Source organism: Cibotium barometz, chromosome 43 (assembly GCF_041138505.1).
Source record: "Cibotium barometz isolate CiBa-2024 chromosome 43, ASM4113850v1, whole genome shotgun sequence".
NCBI lineage: Eukaryota > Viridiplantae > Streptophyta > Polypodiopsida > Cyatheales > Cibotiaceae > Cibotium > Cibotium barometz.
In genome coordinates, this window is record NC_141088.1 from 6,366,184 (window position 1) to 6,381,361 (window position 15,178).

A 15,178-nucleotide genomic window follows, 5' to 3' on the forward strand; every position below is an offset into this window, starting at 1 on the left:
CCAAGTGCCTCTGCATATCCTCTGGTGAGTCTGCTATAAGCACAATATCATCAGCATATAAGAGCAGAGGTATCCAAGTGCCAGCCAACTGGGCTCCTCTGTCCCCTCGTGTCCCAATATAATCAGAGATCTCATCAATGTATAGAGTCCAAATAGAGTCGGAGAGAGCGGGCAGCCCTGTTTCACCCCTATAGTGGAGTGTACTGGCTGGGAGAGACCCTCTGAAGTCCGCACCTGCCCAACTACTGTCTCATAAAGTGCCATAATACCCCAAATGAGCTCACATGGAACCCCCAAGTCTTGCAGCCTGCGCATCAGTCTAGCTATGGGCACTGTGTCAAAGGCCTTGCGGAAATCCACAAAGCCACAGTAGATCCTCCTCCCATGTGCTCTGCCCTCCTCAATGATAGCCGTGAGGGTAAAGATATGATCCAAAGTAGAGAATCTCCTCGTGAAACCGGCCTGTCCCTAAGCTCGGACCCCTTGTCTCTCTGCCCATCTGCTCAACTCATGCTCAAGAGTAGAGGCATATAGCTTGGCTAGCAAGTGACCAATCATAATGGTGCGGTAGTTAGTCGGCAGGCTCGGATCTGCAGACTTGAGTACCGGCACAATCGTGGAAGTACTCCAAGTCCCAGGAAACCCCTCACACATGGCTCTATTAAACGTGAGAGCTAGCAAGTCTGCAATCATATCTCTAGCATGTATGAAATGCTCGGCTACAATGCCCTCTCCATGTATGCAATCTGTTGATGGTCCTCCTCACCATCTCTGCTGTGAAGAAGGTAGAAGTGGGTGGACAAGGCTCTGGAGGGTTCGGTAGTGGTGGCTGCTTTGGTATGTGTAGAGGGAGGCTGCATACTCGCCCCATGTATCTGAGAGGTAATGGCCGGAGGCGGGGGGTGCACTCTAAGCAATCTCCAGGCCTCCCCAGAATCCTGACTCAAAAACAACTGATAGATGTCTCTCTCCAGCCGAGCTAAGAATGCTCTCTTCTTCCGCCGAATGAGGGATCGGAAGATGATGCATGACTGTCTATATGTAGTAACACCTGTGGCCACCTCTCTTTGTAGCCGGGCTCTGAGCTCCCTACACTCATCATCATACCAACTATTCTGGGACATGCTCCCAGGACGTGGTCGTACTGTGGGCTGCGTGTGTGGGAAGGCCGTCGCTGCAGCTGTACGTAAAGCCTCTGTCAGGATCTGTGTGAGCTCTGCTAATGGCCTCTGTGGATCCTTTGCACTCAGCAAGCTGTAGATCTCTGCGGTGTATACTCCATCAGTCTCTCTACAAAAGGTATGTCTCGGGTGATAGGAGGACTGCCCAACCTGGCGGGTACTATAGTGGAAATCCACCGTAAAGGAGAGACATGCATGATCCACCGTAACTCCGTTGGGCCTGGGGGCAATCGCAAAATCCTGGATACTTGGGATGAAGGTTGGCGAGGCTAAAACATAATCCACTGTGCTGGCCCCATGTCTGTGTGGAAAGCAAGTAAAGCCACTGGCAAGTGGATACCTCTCTAGGCCATTTAAAATGGCCAGCCATGTGCAGTCCCATCTCCAAGAGGTATCTCCCATACTCGGTACACTCCACCTCATCCTGTGATCTCTGGGTCAAACACATCTCCTCCACATCTATCTCTCTCAACATCTCCTCCGAAGTGTCAAAGAAGGAGGTCTGGTACTGAGCCGTTCGAGCATTAAAGTCCCAAGTATGATAACATCTCCCTCCCTGGAGAACTCCCATATGTCCTCATCTAGAATCATATATGGAGATTGCCCCTTGGGCGCTGCATAATGAGATGTGCTGGGTGGAAAGTAACATACAGCAATGTATAGGGGTCTACCCTCATCTTCCCTCACTCTGACCCACATGTACCTCGCGCTCTCATCACGGCGCATAACATGGATGAGTGGCTGAAGCTCCTCTCTAAAAAGAACTGCAACTCCTCCGGATCTGCGACCACTATGCTTCGAACGGGCCTCCTGTCTACAAGTCGTCTCCCATCTGTATCCCGCCACTCTCGGTAATGTGCTGCCTGGGGCCTGATGTGTCTCCGAGTAGAAGATGATGTCCCTATCTGTGAAGCTGTCCTCAAAGGCCCCCACATCCAGTCTCAATGCTCCGTTGCAGTTCCATACTGCAAGTCTTAGACTGGTCCCATAGGTCTCGCACCGTCAGGTGGTGCGTCTCTCTAGTATCACCACTCTTCCTCCTGTGTAAAATGCTAGCTTCCCTTTTTCTCTGGCTGCCCTAATCTCCAGCATGCACTCCCTCATATGTGCTAGCTGTGCCAAGGTGAGGTCATCTCCTAAAAAGATGCCCGTTTTCTTAAGGGTGGAGCGCTTGGCCAAGAAATCCTTCTTGGCCTCCAAGGTGGGAAAGCGTAAAATGAGAGCTCCCTCGTTCGAGCTCTCTCCTCCATTCTTGTCTTTCTTGCCCACTCTCCAAGCCCCCGTGTGTGTAGGCCTCGAAATGCCCATGCGTGTGTATAAATCTTTGGCTTCCTCCTCTACATTGTCACCGTCCTTAAGCCCTGTGATCCGCACATAAAGTTCCCTTGTCTTTCTTCTTTGTTCCTCCTCAATGGCTAGGTTGATAATCTTCGAGGTAGATGTGCTTTCGACCTCCTTGTTCTTACCTTTCTTGACCACTTCTATCCATTCTCCGCTTTATCTACTTGCTTTTGCGTCTTCGTGAGCACCTCCACCCACGAGGAGGTCTCTCAGGCTTTCTTTTCTTCTCCCTCTTGAAGTGTTCTCACTTGGGCCTTGATGGTGTTCAGCTCCTCCATCATGACGGGCTGAATTTCACCTTCCTCGAGCTTATGTTGAGCACGTGCTTCTTCTATCTCTATCTTGAGATTTGCGATCTCTACATCTTGGGCTGCTATCCGCGCTTCAAGCTTCTTGACTTTGTCAAGAAGGCTCCGGTTGACCATATTAATTGCATTGTCCGTCTCTTTCTTGTGTTGTTGGATGGCTGCCTTGATCAGGTCTTCAATGTCGATCCTTTCCATTTTGTCTTGGGCTGAGGCTGGTTTCGGGTTAAAATTAATTAACCCTTGGCCATAGGAAGAGCTCTGTGCGTGTTTGCAGCTCTTCCCAGAGAGAGAGAGAGAGAGAGGCTAGAGGGGGCTGCTGCGAAGAGAGAGAAAGATAGGCAGCAGGCGGGGGGAGAGAGAGAGAGAGAGAGAGAGAGAGAGAGAGAGAGAGAGAGTTATGTTGCTGCCTTGGGCGCCTGAGCAAGATAGGCAGCAAGGTGAGAGAGAGAGAGAGAGAGAGAGAGAGAGAGAGAGAGAGAGAGAGACGCGCACAGGTTCGAAATGGGGCAGGAGGCGGCGAACAGCGAGGCGGAGGGTGAAGCGACGGGCACAGGGAAGAGACGGTAGGGGAGAGAGAGAGAGAGAGAGAGAGAGAGAGAGAGAGAGAGAAATGAAAATGAAATGAAATAATATATTAACGTCTTCAGAAGGCCAAAATGAACCTATGAGACCAAAAAGGTTACAACAATTGGTGGATCTGATACAATGTCTGTGTAAGGAAAGTTAAAAACAACTAAACAACTAACTGAAACTGAAACAACTATGAGGAAAAGTACGGTACTAGGAGCTCCTAATGGATAACATCTGGGAGGAAAACTCCAGCAAACAGAGGTAAGCATCATTCACATCACTATCCAAAGATGTCTCTCATCGGTCGATGGCGATATCCTCAATGTCCTCCATGGTGAGTACTCTGATTGGACGTCTCCCATGCCGTGCTAGTATGGTCCTGATCCTCTGTGAGAGAGAGAGAGAGAGAGAGAGAGAGAGAGAGAGAGAGAGAGAGAGAGAAATGAAATGAAATGAAATGTTATATTAACGTCTTCAAAAGGCCATAATGACCTATGAGACAAAAAGTTACATCATGGTGGATCTGATACAATGTCTGGATAAAAAAACCCAGAAAATGAAAAATAAAGATGATACTACTGGCACCTAGAAAATGAAACTGGAACTGGAAGGTACACTATGGAGGTACCTCCATCTCATAATATGTGCCGCATCGGACACTGGCGGATCTCCTCAATATCCTCTGTGGTCAGCACCCTGACTGGGTGTCTCGCATGCCTCGCAAGAATAATCCGAATCTGCCGCTGCAACCTCCGTCTATGCTGAGAGAGAGAGAGAGAGAGAGACACGCGCACAGGTTCGAAATGGGGCAGGAGGCGGCGAACAGCGAGGTAGAGGGTGAAGCGACGGCCACAGGGAAGAGGCGGCGGGAGGCGAGAGAGAGAGAGAGAGAGAGAGAGAGAGAGAGAGAGAGAGAGAGAGAGAGAGAGAGAGAGAGAGAGAGAGAGAGAGAGAGAGAGAGAGAGAGAGAGAGAGAGAGAGAGAGAGAGAGAGAGAGAGAGAGAGACGCACAAGTTCGAAATGGGGCAGGAGGCGGCGAATAGCGAGGCGGAGGGTGAAGCGACGGGCACAGGGAAGAGGCGGCGGGAGGAGAGAGAGAGAGAGAGTTGTATTAATGTCTTCAAAAGGCCAAAATGACCTAGGAGACCAAAAGGTTACATCATATCCATGAGGTACATAATCCTGGGTACAAAATAGTAATAAAGATAACAAAAAATCTTGAACTTTAAAATCTGATCTAGGTACATGAGTAGAGAGCTCCATACCACCCTAATACATCCCTCATGGGCCGTTGTGACATGGTGCTCAAGGTGGTAAAACTGAGCTAGCGCGAGAAGGTCCTGCGATGATGGGAGATGATGGCCCAGATCTTCTTGTGGTGGCGTGGCCGTGGGCGAGGGCCATGGGGTCTGGGGCGTCAAGCTCGGCATAACTCAGTGGCTCTGTCGAGTGTCACACCTCTCGGCCGAGCTCCTACACTAGCCTGTGGTCTGGGTATGATGGGTGGATTGGCCCTCGGAGTGCTGGTATGGAAGAAGTTAGTGAGAGCTCTCTGTGCTGGTCCTCGAGCAAGTACAGCTGATCTAGATCTCACTAAGGACTCCTTGTGTCTACGGAGCTCTAGAAGAAAAAGTCTCAGGCATCTCTGATCCGGGAAGTCCATGATCCTGGAAAGTGGTCCGAACCCAGCTCGGAAGAGGCAGTGGAACCTCCCCCGAATCTCATAGTACACGGGGCATCGACATATGTAATGGTCCTCTGTCTCGGGCTCTGTGTGACAGAGGTGGCATCTCCCTGTCCTCTGGTGTGGCCGCCCTAGGCCCATATCTGGTAGTCTCCACTCTTAGCTAGTGGGACGTTGTGCGGATCTAGCCGATCGTACATCTCACCCCAAAGGATAGGTGTATGTCCATGTAGCGTGGACGGATGATGAACCCATCCTCTGTGAGGCATAGGAGGTGATCTCTGTAGAAGGCCATCTTTGTCCCCAATGGACGACTAGGTGAACTCCATGTCCTCTAAGTATCCAGTCTGACAATGTCCTTCCTGATATCCCTGTTCCGCTCTATGTGGCTGAGAGCAAATGACGGGGCCTCTATGCTGTACTGGAAGGGGGGAGTGCCTCCATCTGCATACCGTGCATGCCAAACCAAGTGCCTTCTTATGCATACCAGCACTCTGTATTTCCCTCAAGTGTCAACTGTCTCGAGGACTCCAGGGCTAGCCGGGGGTATCTATCAAGTGGAAGCTCCCATAGCCTATGCCAGTATGCCTCTGTGACTATCGGTGCAGCACCCATCTCTGCTCGCACAATCTCATGTGGCACTGATGGTTTACTCCTAATTATGCGTGAGATCATCGCCACTAGGGGCCTCTCCATCGGCTTCCACCCATCATATACCTCCTCTATATCTGTCTCGGCCGGCTCTCTCCTCTATCTCCTCCTGTGGTATAAGCTAGGACCCCAAATGGGGGCACCATACAGTAGTGTAGGTGTAACTAGAGTATCAAATAGCCAAAGCTTCGTCCTCGGCTCCTGAAACTGTATCTGTGAGCATTGCCTCTCCTCTATCTCCTCCTGTGGTATAAGCTAGGACCCCAAATGGGGGCACCATACAGTAGTGTAGGTGTAACTAGAGTATCAAATAGCCAAAGCTTCGTCCTCGGCTCCTGAAACTGTATCTGTGATTATTGCCTCTCTAGCGAGCCAAGGGCTGCATATCCCCTCGTCAATCTAGCGTCGGCCGCCTTCGGCATAGCGAGAGAGAGAGAGAGAGAGAGAGAGAGTTTAAACATCTTCAAAAGACCCAATGGGTCTATGAGACCAAAAGTGATACAATAGTGTCCATGTAATCTCATCGTGGTACAAAAGAAAATAAAGACTAGAGCTTTGAGCTGGGAATATCAAATCCGAGCCATATGATACAAAATGGGACCATCATCATCATATAGCCTATGTAGTTAACCCCCTGGTAGGAGGAGGGGGCCATCAAGAATATCAAGCATGGGCAACCTGTAGAAGGCTTTGTAGATCCGTTGGGCATGGGAAGGTGTCTCTGTGCCTCTCCAAGATCTCCTCAAGCTAGGGCTGATGTCTGTGTTGTTGGTGAGGTCCAAGGAGTTTGGGACATTGGTCTCACTGTAGTGCCATGGCCCGATCTTGAGTCACACTAAAGTGGGCTTTGGCGGGAGGTCGGGCACTCGAGAATGTGGGGCATGATGAGGCTGTGGGTATGTCGTCCATGGCTGGTGTGGCGTTGTGTTGTGGTCAGAAGAATTGAGTGATGGTCGCCTGGGGCCGGGGTGGATGTCTCCCACAGAGTCTCGACTCCCTAATCAGTGTCTCTATGGCATTGAAGCTCTAGTAGGCTGGAGAGCAACACGATACTGAATGTAGTGGTGCACTCTGTATCGTTGAAGGATCTCTCGAAGTTGGAGCTGGTGGGGGATGGTATTCTTGGTCCTCTCAATCGCGGCCGTTTGGATCTCTGAATCTGAGAGCTCTCTCTAGGGAAACACCGGGGAACCTGAGAGAGAGAGAGAAATGAAATGAAATGAAATGTTATATTAACGTCTTCAAAAGGCCATAATGACCTATGAGACCAAAAGTTACATCATGGTGGATCTGATACAATGTCTGGATAAAAAAACCCAGAAAATGAAAAAATAAAGATGATACTACTGGCACCTAGAAAATGAAACTGGAACTGGAAGGTACACTATGGAGGTACCTCCATCTCATAATATGTGCCGCATCGGACACTGGCGGATCTCCTCAATATCCTGTGTGGTCAGCACCCTGACTGGGTGTCTCGCATGCCTCGCAAGAATAATCCGAATCTGCCGCTGCAACCTCCGTCTATGCTGGGATGCCCTCCTCCGTGGTCGTGGGCGTCTGGACCACCCAAGCTCAATCGCACGATCAATCAGTGTACCCCTGGTGTGGGCGGTATCCATGTCCTGCTGCTGCTGTGGTCCATCTGGCGCAGTGATGGCCGGACTAAAGAAGTCTGTAATGTGCCTCTGAGTCTGGCTCTCTGTGCGCCTAAGCAGGCTATCTCTATGTCTCCGCAGCTCAATCAAGAACAATCCCAAACACCTCTGGTCCTGGTACCCCATGACTCTGGAAAGTGGTCCAAAACCCTCTCTGAATAAACAGTGGAAACGACCACGTATCTCCGTATCTCATAGTATGCAGTACAATGGCATATATAATGCAGCTCTGTCTCTGGCTCCCCATGGCATACTCGGCATATCCTGGCCTCAGCTGGTATACCTCTATATCGGCCAATCTCAATCTCAAGCTGGTGTGAGGATGTGCGAATCTGACCAATAGCACATCGTACTGCATGAGACAAGTGTACATCCATGTAACTGGGTCTGATCACAAAACCATCTGCTGTGAGCTGAAGAAAATGTTCTCTGTAGAAAGCCATCTTCGTGCCCAGCTCCTCAGTCGGCTGTATCCATGTCCTCCTAATGTCCAGCTGAACTAAATCCTGATGGATGAGTCTGGTAATCTCTGTCCGTGTAAGAGTGAGAGAGGGTGCCTCCAGAGAGTACTGGAAGGGAGGCAATCTGTCCATGCTAAAACCATGTGCCTGGAACCAAGATGTCATCTGTCCATACCAACAAGCCGTGTCTCCCTGTAAAGCTAACTGTCGGGAGGACTCCAGGGCGAGGCGTGCATATCTGTCTCGGGGGAGATCCCACAAGCCATGTATGTAGGAGACTGATCTCGTAAGAGCCTCAATCACCAGAGGGGCAGCCGCCAGCTCTGCTCGAATAATCTCATGAGGTACCACAGCCTTGGCTCGAATAAGCCTAGCAATCATAGATACCAAAGGCCTCTCCATACCTCTCCACCCGCCTGCGCTGTGATGGCCCACTGAAGGTCCCCATATCTGCACTCCATAAAGCATAGCTGATGTCACTAGAGTGTCAAAAAGCCAGAGTTTTGTTCGAGGTTCCTGAAACTGAACCTGCGAACACATCCTCTCCAAACCACCCAGGGCTGCATGTGCTCTAGTCAATCTAGTCTCTGCTGCTCTCCTCATCGAAAACACTGGCCCACTGAATACTACCCCAAGATATGTATATGCATCTGTATACTCCACAATCTCCTGCCCATATGTAAATGTGGAAGCTGATCGCCGAACCCACTGTGGCGTGGTGTTAAACACCATAACCTTGGTTTTGCCAAGGTTGACAGACAATCCACTATCATGTGCAAACTCATGTAAAGCATCCAGATGACGCTGCATACCCTCAGGAGAGTCAGAGATCAACACAATATCATCAGCATATAACAATAGTGGGATCCATGTACCTGCTAGCTGGGCTCCTCTGTCCCCCAATCTCTCAATGTAGTCAGAAGCCTCATCCACATACATACCAAACAGTGAAGGAGATAACGGGCAACCTTGCTTCACTCCTATAGTGGAGTGAACCAAAGTAGAGACCCCCTCTGGGGTGCGTACCTGTCCTGCAACTGATCTGTATAAAGCCATAATTCCCCATATGAGCTCTGTGGGTACCCCCATCTCCTGTAATCGCCTCATCAATCTGGCTCTGGGCACTGTATCAAATGCTTTGCGGAAGTCCACAAAGCTACAATAAATCCGTCGCCCATGCGACCTGCCCTCCTCAATAATGGCCCGGAGAGTCAAGATGTGGTCAAGAGTAGAGAAACCTCTCCTGAACCCTGCCTGTCCCTCTGCTCGAATGCCAACTCTCTCTGCCCATCTACTCAACTGCTGCTCAAGAATGGATGCATACAATCGTGCTAGTGTGTGACCAATCATAATAGTGCGATAATTCCCTGGCTGCATAGGGTCCCCTGACTTGAAGATAGGCACGATGGTGGACCTACTCCAAGTCTCGGGTAAGCCTTCGCACATAGCACGATTGAACATCACTGCTAGAAGCTCTGCCAGCATGTCTCTCGCATGAATAAAGTGCTCAGCAACCAATCCATCGTGATCATATGCTCTCCCAGTCTTCATCCTATCAATGGCCTTCCTTACCATCTCTGCGGTAAAGAAAGTACATGTCTGTGGGCATGGTGCTGGCGGGTCAGGAAAAGGTGTCTGTCCAGGAACTGTATATAGAGATGCTGCATAACTACCCCAGACGTTTGTAGAAGTGATGGCCAAAGCAGGGGAGGACTCATGAAACAGACGCCAAGCCTCCCTCGAATCCTGGCTCAAGAACAGTTGGTATAATTCCTGCTCTAGCTGAGCAAGGAAGGCCCGCTTCTTCCTTCGCACAAGGCGTCGGAAGGCAATACGTGACTGTCGGTAAGTAGTGACTCCCAAAGCAACCTCCCGCTGCAGTCGGGCTCTGGTCTCTCTGCACTCCTCATCATACCAGCTGTTCTGGGGCATACATCTAGAATGCTGTCTCTGTCCAGGCTGAGTATGTGGATATGCCTCTCTCGCTGCATCATGTAAAGTCTCTGTCAGTATATGGGTCAACTCCTCCAAAGGTCTCCCTGGCTCCTCTGTGTACAGACGTCTATAAATCCCATCTGTGTAGACAGCATCAGTCTCTGAGGTAAAAGTATATCGAGTGTGATCTGCCCCTCGTGTCCTCTGAGCTGTGGTAAAGTGAAAAGAGATAGTCAATGTCAACAATGCATGATCCACTATTACCCCAATGGGCCGAGATCCAACTGTGAAGTCCTCAATGCATGAAACAAAGCTGGGCATAGCCATAACATAATCCACTGTGCTAGCACCATGTCTATGTGGAAAGCAAGTAAATCCAGCTGCTGACGGAAACCTCTGCAAGCCATTAAGTATGGCCAACCCATGCGCAGTCCCCATATCTACCAAATATCTCCCATACTCTGTGCACTCCACATCCTGTGAGCTTCTGTCTAATCCCATATCCAGAGTGTCCAACTCTCTCAGCATCTCCTCCGAGGTATCATAAAAGGCTGTCTGGCGGTTGCCCGTCCGGGCATTAAAGTCCCCTAACAGGATGATGTCTCCATCCCTAGAGAACTCCCCTAACAGCGACTGGGGAACCTGAGAGTGAGAGTGAGAGAGAGAAAGAAAGAAAGAAAGAAAGATATATTAAGCGTCTACTAAAAACCCAATGGGCCTATGAGACCAAAGTAATACAATAATGTCCATGGCATATCTCATCATGGAATGGAAAATAAAACAAAAAGAAAACATAAATATAGCTATCTCACTTGGGTGATACAAAACTGTCCATGGAAACTCATCATGGAATACTAAGAACATAAAAACATGGGAGCAACATCAGCTCCGAGTAGATGGTATACCACTCTCCAAAATGTCAAGCATGGGGCTGACGAGTATGGCCGAGAGGTCTCCCTCAGCTATGCCACGTGGAAAGGTTGCTCGATGGCGGTGGAGCATGTCCTGGATCTGGAGCTGATGAGGTGATCGTGGCCGGCGGGGGGATCGAGGGCGTCGGGCACATTGGAGCGTAGAGGCTCGGTCTGAGGTAACTGCTCTCAAGCAAGGTAGGTCCAGAGCAGCTCGTGGAGGGTCCACACGATCCACTATGTCAGTGTCCTCCACCTCTTGGGTCCGAAAGAAACTGGTGACGGTTGGCTGCCGAGGAAGGGGGCGGGGCGGTTGGGGCTTGTGTCTCAAGAAGGTGTCCCTGTGTCTGCGGAGCTCAAGCAGGAAGAGGCCCAGGCAACGGTGGTCTTGGAAGTCAATGATCCTGGAGAGTGGACCGAATCCCTCACGAAATAGACAGTGAAACCTCCCACGGATCTCATAGTATACTAGGCAGCGGCATATGTAATGCTCCTTCGTCTCAACCTCTGTGTGGCATAGTCAACAGATCCTCTCCTCTCTGGGTGTCCGTATGAGCTTCCCGGCTCTGAAGATATGCTCAGCTCACCTGTCTCCACTCTGAGGCGGTGGGAAGAAACCCGTATCTGGCCAATCACAATCCGCATGGCATGGGACATGTGAACACTCAAGTAGCCCGGCTGGTCGATGAATCCATCCTCAGTGAGTAAGGAAGTGGTCTCTGTAAAAGTGCATCTTCGTGGGGAGCTCCGGGGGCGTGATCCATGTGCAATGTGTGTAGAGGCTAAGAAGATCTGATCGGTTCACCCGGTTGGTATCCTCGTGAGACAGCCGGAGTAAAGGGGAGTCCAAACTGTACTGAAGGGGGGGTAGGCGGTCCATGCAGAGCCCATATACTGAGAACCAAGTGGAAACTAGTGCATACCATACTCCAGAGTGCCCCTAAAAGGCTAGCTGGCTGGAGGACCTGTGGGGATCCATGTGACTGATGCAATGGAGGTATGTTACTATATGGAAGAGTACCTCCACTACCATCGGGGCTGCAGCAAACTCTGCGTGGATAATCTGGTGTGGGACTGATGGTTTGCTGCGGATCATGCGGGAGAACATCATAACCTGGGGCCTCTCAACTCGCCGCCAATCCTCATCGGATAAATCTGGCCCCCAGAGAGCTGCTCCATACATCAAGGCTGGTGTGATGAGGGTGTCAAAAAGCCAACCCTTCGTCCTGGGCTCCTGGAAATGTGCCTGGAAGCACTGCCGCTCAAGTAAGCTCAAGGCTGCATATCCCTGTGTCACTTTGGCATGTGTTGCGGGAAGCGTGGTAAAACATGGGCCATTGAAAGTGACACCAAGGTAGACATTGGATGACCCTCTATATGTGAAGCTCAATTTGGATGTGACGGGGCGAGAGGTATTGAAGACCATTACCTTGGTTTTACCAAGGTTAACAGAGAGGTATTGAAGACCATTACCTTGGTTTTACCAAGGTTAACAGAGAGGTCCCGCTGAGTACAAAAGTCATGTAAGGCATCCAACTGTCTCTGAAGCCCTTCGGCTGAGTCTGAGAGGAGGACGATGTCATCTGCAAAAAGTAGTATGGGGATCAATATGCCTGCCAGTGTGGGACCAGCCCCACATAATGCATCAATGAAGCTCGAGATCTCATCAATGTAGAGGCCGAAAAGAGTGGGTGATAGAGGGCAGCCTTGTTTCACCCCAATAGTGCTGGAAATCTCCTGTGATGTACCTCCTGAGGCTCTCACTCGTCCGGTGACGGACTCATAGAGGGCGATGATGCTCCAAACCATGTTAGATGGGACTCCGATCTCCTGTAGACGGTGTAAGAGGCGGGCTCCGGGTACAGTATCAAAAGCTTTGCGGAAATCCACAAAGCAGCAGTAAATCCTCTGGTGTCGTGCTCTATCCTCCATCGATGATGGCACGGAGGGTGAAGATGTGGTCAAGGGTAGAGTAGCTCCTCTGAAAGCCAGCCTGTCCTGTGCATCCCTGGCTCTCTGCAAATGAACTGAGCTCCGCCTCTAGCAGTGATCCATAGAGCTTGGCCAATGTGTGGCCAATCATGATCGTCTTGTAGTTATTAGGATCAAGTGGATCTCCGGCTTTGAGGATGGGGGTGATGGTGTTGGTGGACCAAGAGGGTGGAAATCCTTCACAAAGGGCTCTATTGAACATGTAGGCTAGTAGGGGCGCTAGGGTATCATGTGCATGCGAGATGTACTCGGCAATGAGTCCCTCATGATCTTGGGCTCTCCCATTGCGTAGTCTACGAATGGCCTTGAGGACCATGCCCTTTGTGAAGAAGGTGGAGGTGGTCGGGCGGGGATTTGGTGGTGGGGGTAGGGGTGGCTGATGGGGATATGATAGAGGGAGCATGCATAGGAGTGCCATGTGTCCGGGCAGGTGACAGGTGTGGGAGGGCGATGTTCTCGGAGTTTCCTCCATGCCTCTTTGCAATTCGGCCCTAAGAAAAGTCGGTATAACGCATCCTCTTTCCGAGCGTAGAACTCCTGTTTCTTGCGTTGGGTGAGCCGTTGAGAAATCCGTTGCGCTTGGCGCTTCGTGATTTTCCCAATCCGTACCTCATGCTTAAGACGGGAGCGTGTGGCCGGACATTCGTCATCATACCATCTGTTCGGGGGCATGGAACCGCAAGGTGTCTTGGCGGTAGACCACCGCATGCAAATGAAAGAAGTTGTGGCGGATGTGTGGAGTATGGTGGTGAGTTGTGTTGTGAGGGTGGATAGGGGGACAATAGGTTCCACATCCTGGAGTTGGCAGTAGATGTGGTTTTGGAGTAAACAAGGTCAAGCTTATGATCAAAGAGTATCTGAGTGTAATGTGAGATGGGGGGGTTGGTGGAGGGACGGGTGGTGTGCATGTAAGAGTGAAAGAGAGGTGGGCATGGTGCTGCAAAAGGGGGTGGCGGAATGGAGAAGTCAGGGATAAGGTGTGCTAAAGCCGGATATCCCATAAGGTAGTCCACAGTGCTGAGTGAGGGAAGGAGGTGAGGGCACCGGAGGAGGGCCATCGAGACATCCCGTTATAGATAACAAGACCATGTGTAGCTCCCAGCTCTAAGAAATATCTTCCATACATTGTGACCTCCTCACAGTCGTGTGATGATCACCGCAGCCCCGTGTCAGTGATGTCCATCTCCTGTAGTCTGATAGGGTCATCTAGATCGAGTAGTGGGACCTGCTGACTTCCCGTCTTGGCGTTGAATCCGAGCGCATAGGAAAGCCTTCTAGGGCTCACCCCTCAAACAACAAGCTTGCCAGAAGGGCTTTGCTCTCAATAGCTATGGTTGACCACCACCACGACTGTGAATTGAATCATTATTTGGCCTTGGTGAGAAGTTAATCAATGTTGTTTTTATGGAATTTCTTTTCTTTTCCAATTGTAATTTATTGAAACTAATTTTTCCTCTTTGTGCATTTTGACTGTACCCTGTAATGGACGACACTTAATTAAGAAATTTTGTTAATCTTTCCTTGTGAATTTCTTTCAGGGTGAATTTTACAATTACTCTGGTTGTGGCAACACCTTCAATTGCAACAATCCAATAGTCCGTCACTTCATAGTGGACTCTCTCAGGTGCTATGAGATGATGCTAATTTTAACTTGCAATATTCCTCATATCATGTGTTTTAGTTCTATTGTGGCGTATTGATTATCACGCTAGCAAGACTTGTGCTTTGTGTACGTGAGCAGCAGTGCTGGCTTGATGCAATATGATAATTCAAGCTGGTCTAGTTTGTGCGTTTCATCTTGATGGCTTATGTACAGTTTTTCTTGCCTCTATTGGTATGGACAAAGAAACATATCACTGCTTTCATGTTGCAGACCATGGAAGTTCTATGGAAAACGAGACAATAGAAGAAAGATCTTAGGCTCTTGAGATGCGAATGGATTTATTCACCAAAGATGCATGAAGGGCTGAATATTCGCAATATTCATTATCATGTTTTGGCAAGAAAACCAATTTTGTTGTCCACTTTTTTTGCCCAGGAGCAGCCTTGGTAAGTGAAGATTGCAGCTATGTGTATTGCACTTAAAATAGATTCTTGTGGCAGGTGGCAACGTACACATTGGGAATTGCTTCCTGGAAAGCTGCAAGGGAAGCTCAAGGGAAGATACCAGGCTGTCCTTTCACTACTAGACTAATAAGTCCTCCAATACTTGCATTCGTCTGGAAGCCTTCAGAGATGGGTAACTCACTGAGATCGGAGAGCATTCACTGGAGCAGAGTTTTTTCTGAAATGTCTGGCAGTTTAGGAGCCAAGGAAAGCCTATTTTCTTTCCACTAAAAACATACGTCTAATCTAGGATGTCATCTCTTTGGATGGCAGAATACCTACATTCCCGCAAGCGTAGAGGATATGGAATTTAGGCATGCATTAAGGCCTGCCGGCAGAAAATTAGAGCTTTGTGCAGCAATTTGGTGGCCGAAAACTGG

At 49.8% G+C, this 15,178-nt stretch overlaps 1 protein-coding gene across 4 annotated transcripts in view; it reads left to right on the plus strand.

Moving 5' to 3' along the window:
* Window positions 1-15,178, plus strand: part of ISA1 (isoamylase 1) — a 154,894-nt gene that overhangs the window by 109,702 nt on the left and 30,014 nt on the right. For all 4 annotated transcript variants that reach the window (XR_015263198.1, XR_015263199.1, XM_086781408.1 and 1 more), the window contains exon 8: window positions 14,231-14,316. Coding sequence is in view for 2 of the 4 variants with exons in the window: in XM_086781408.1 (XP_086637534.1) it covers window positions 14,231-14,316 (86 nt within the window). In the remaining 2 variants the exon portion in view is untranslated. The remainder of the gene's footprint in view (window positions 1-14,230; window positions 14,317-15,178) is intronic.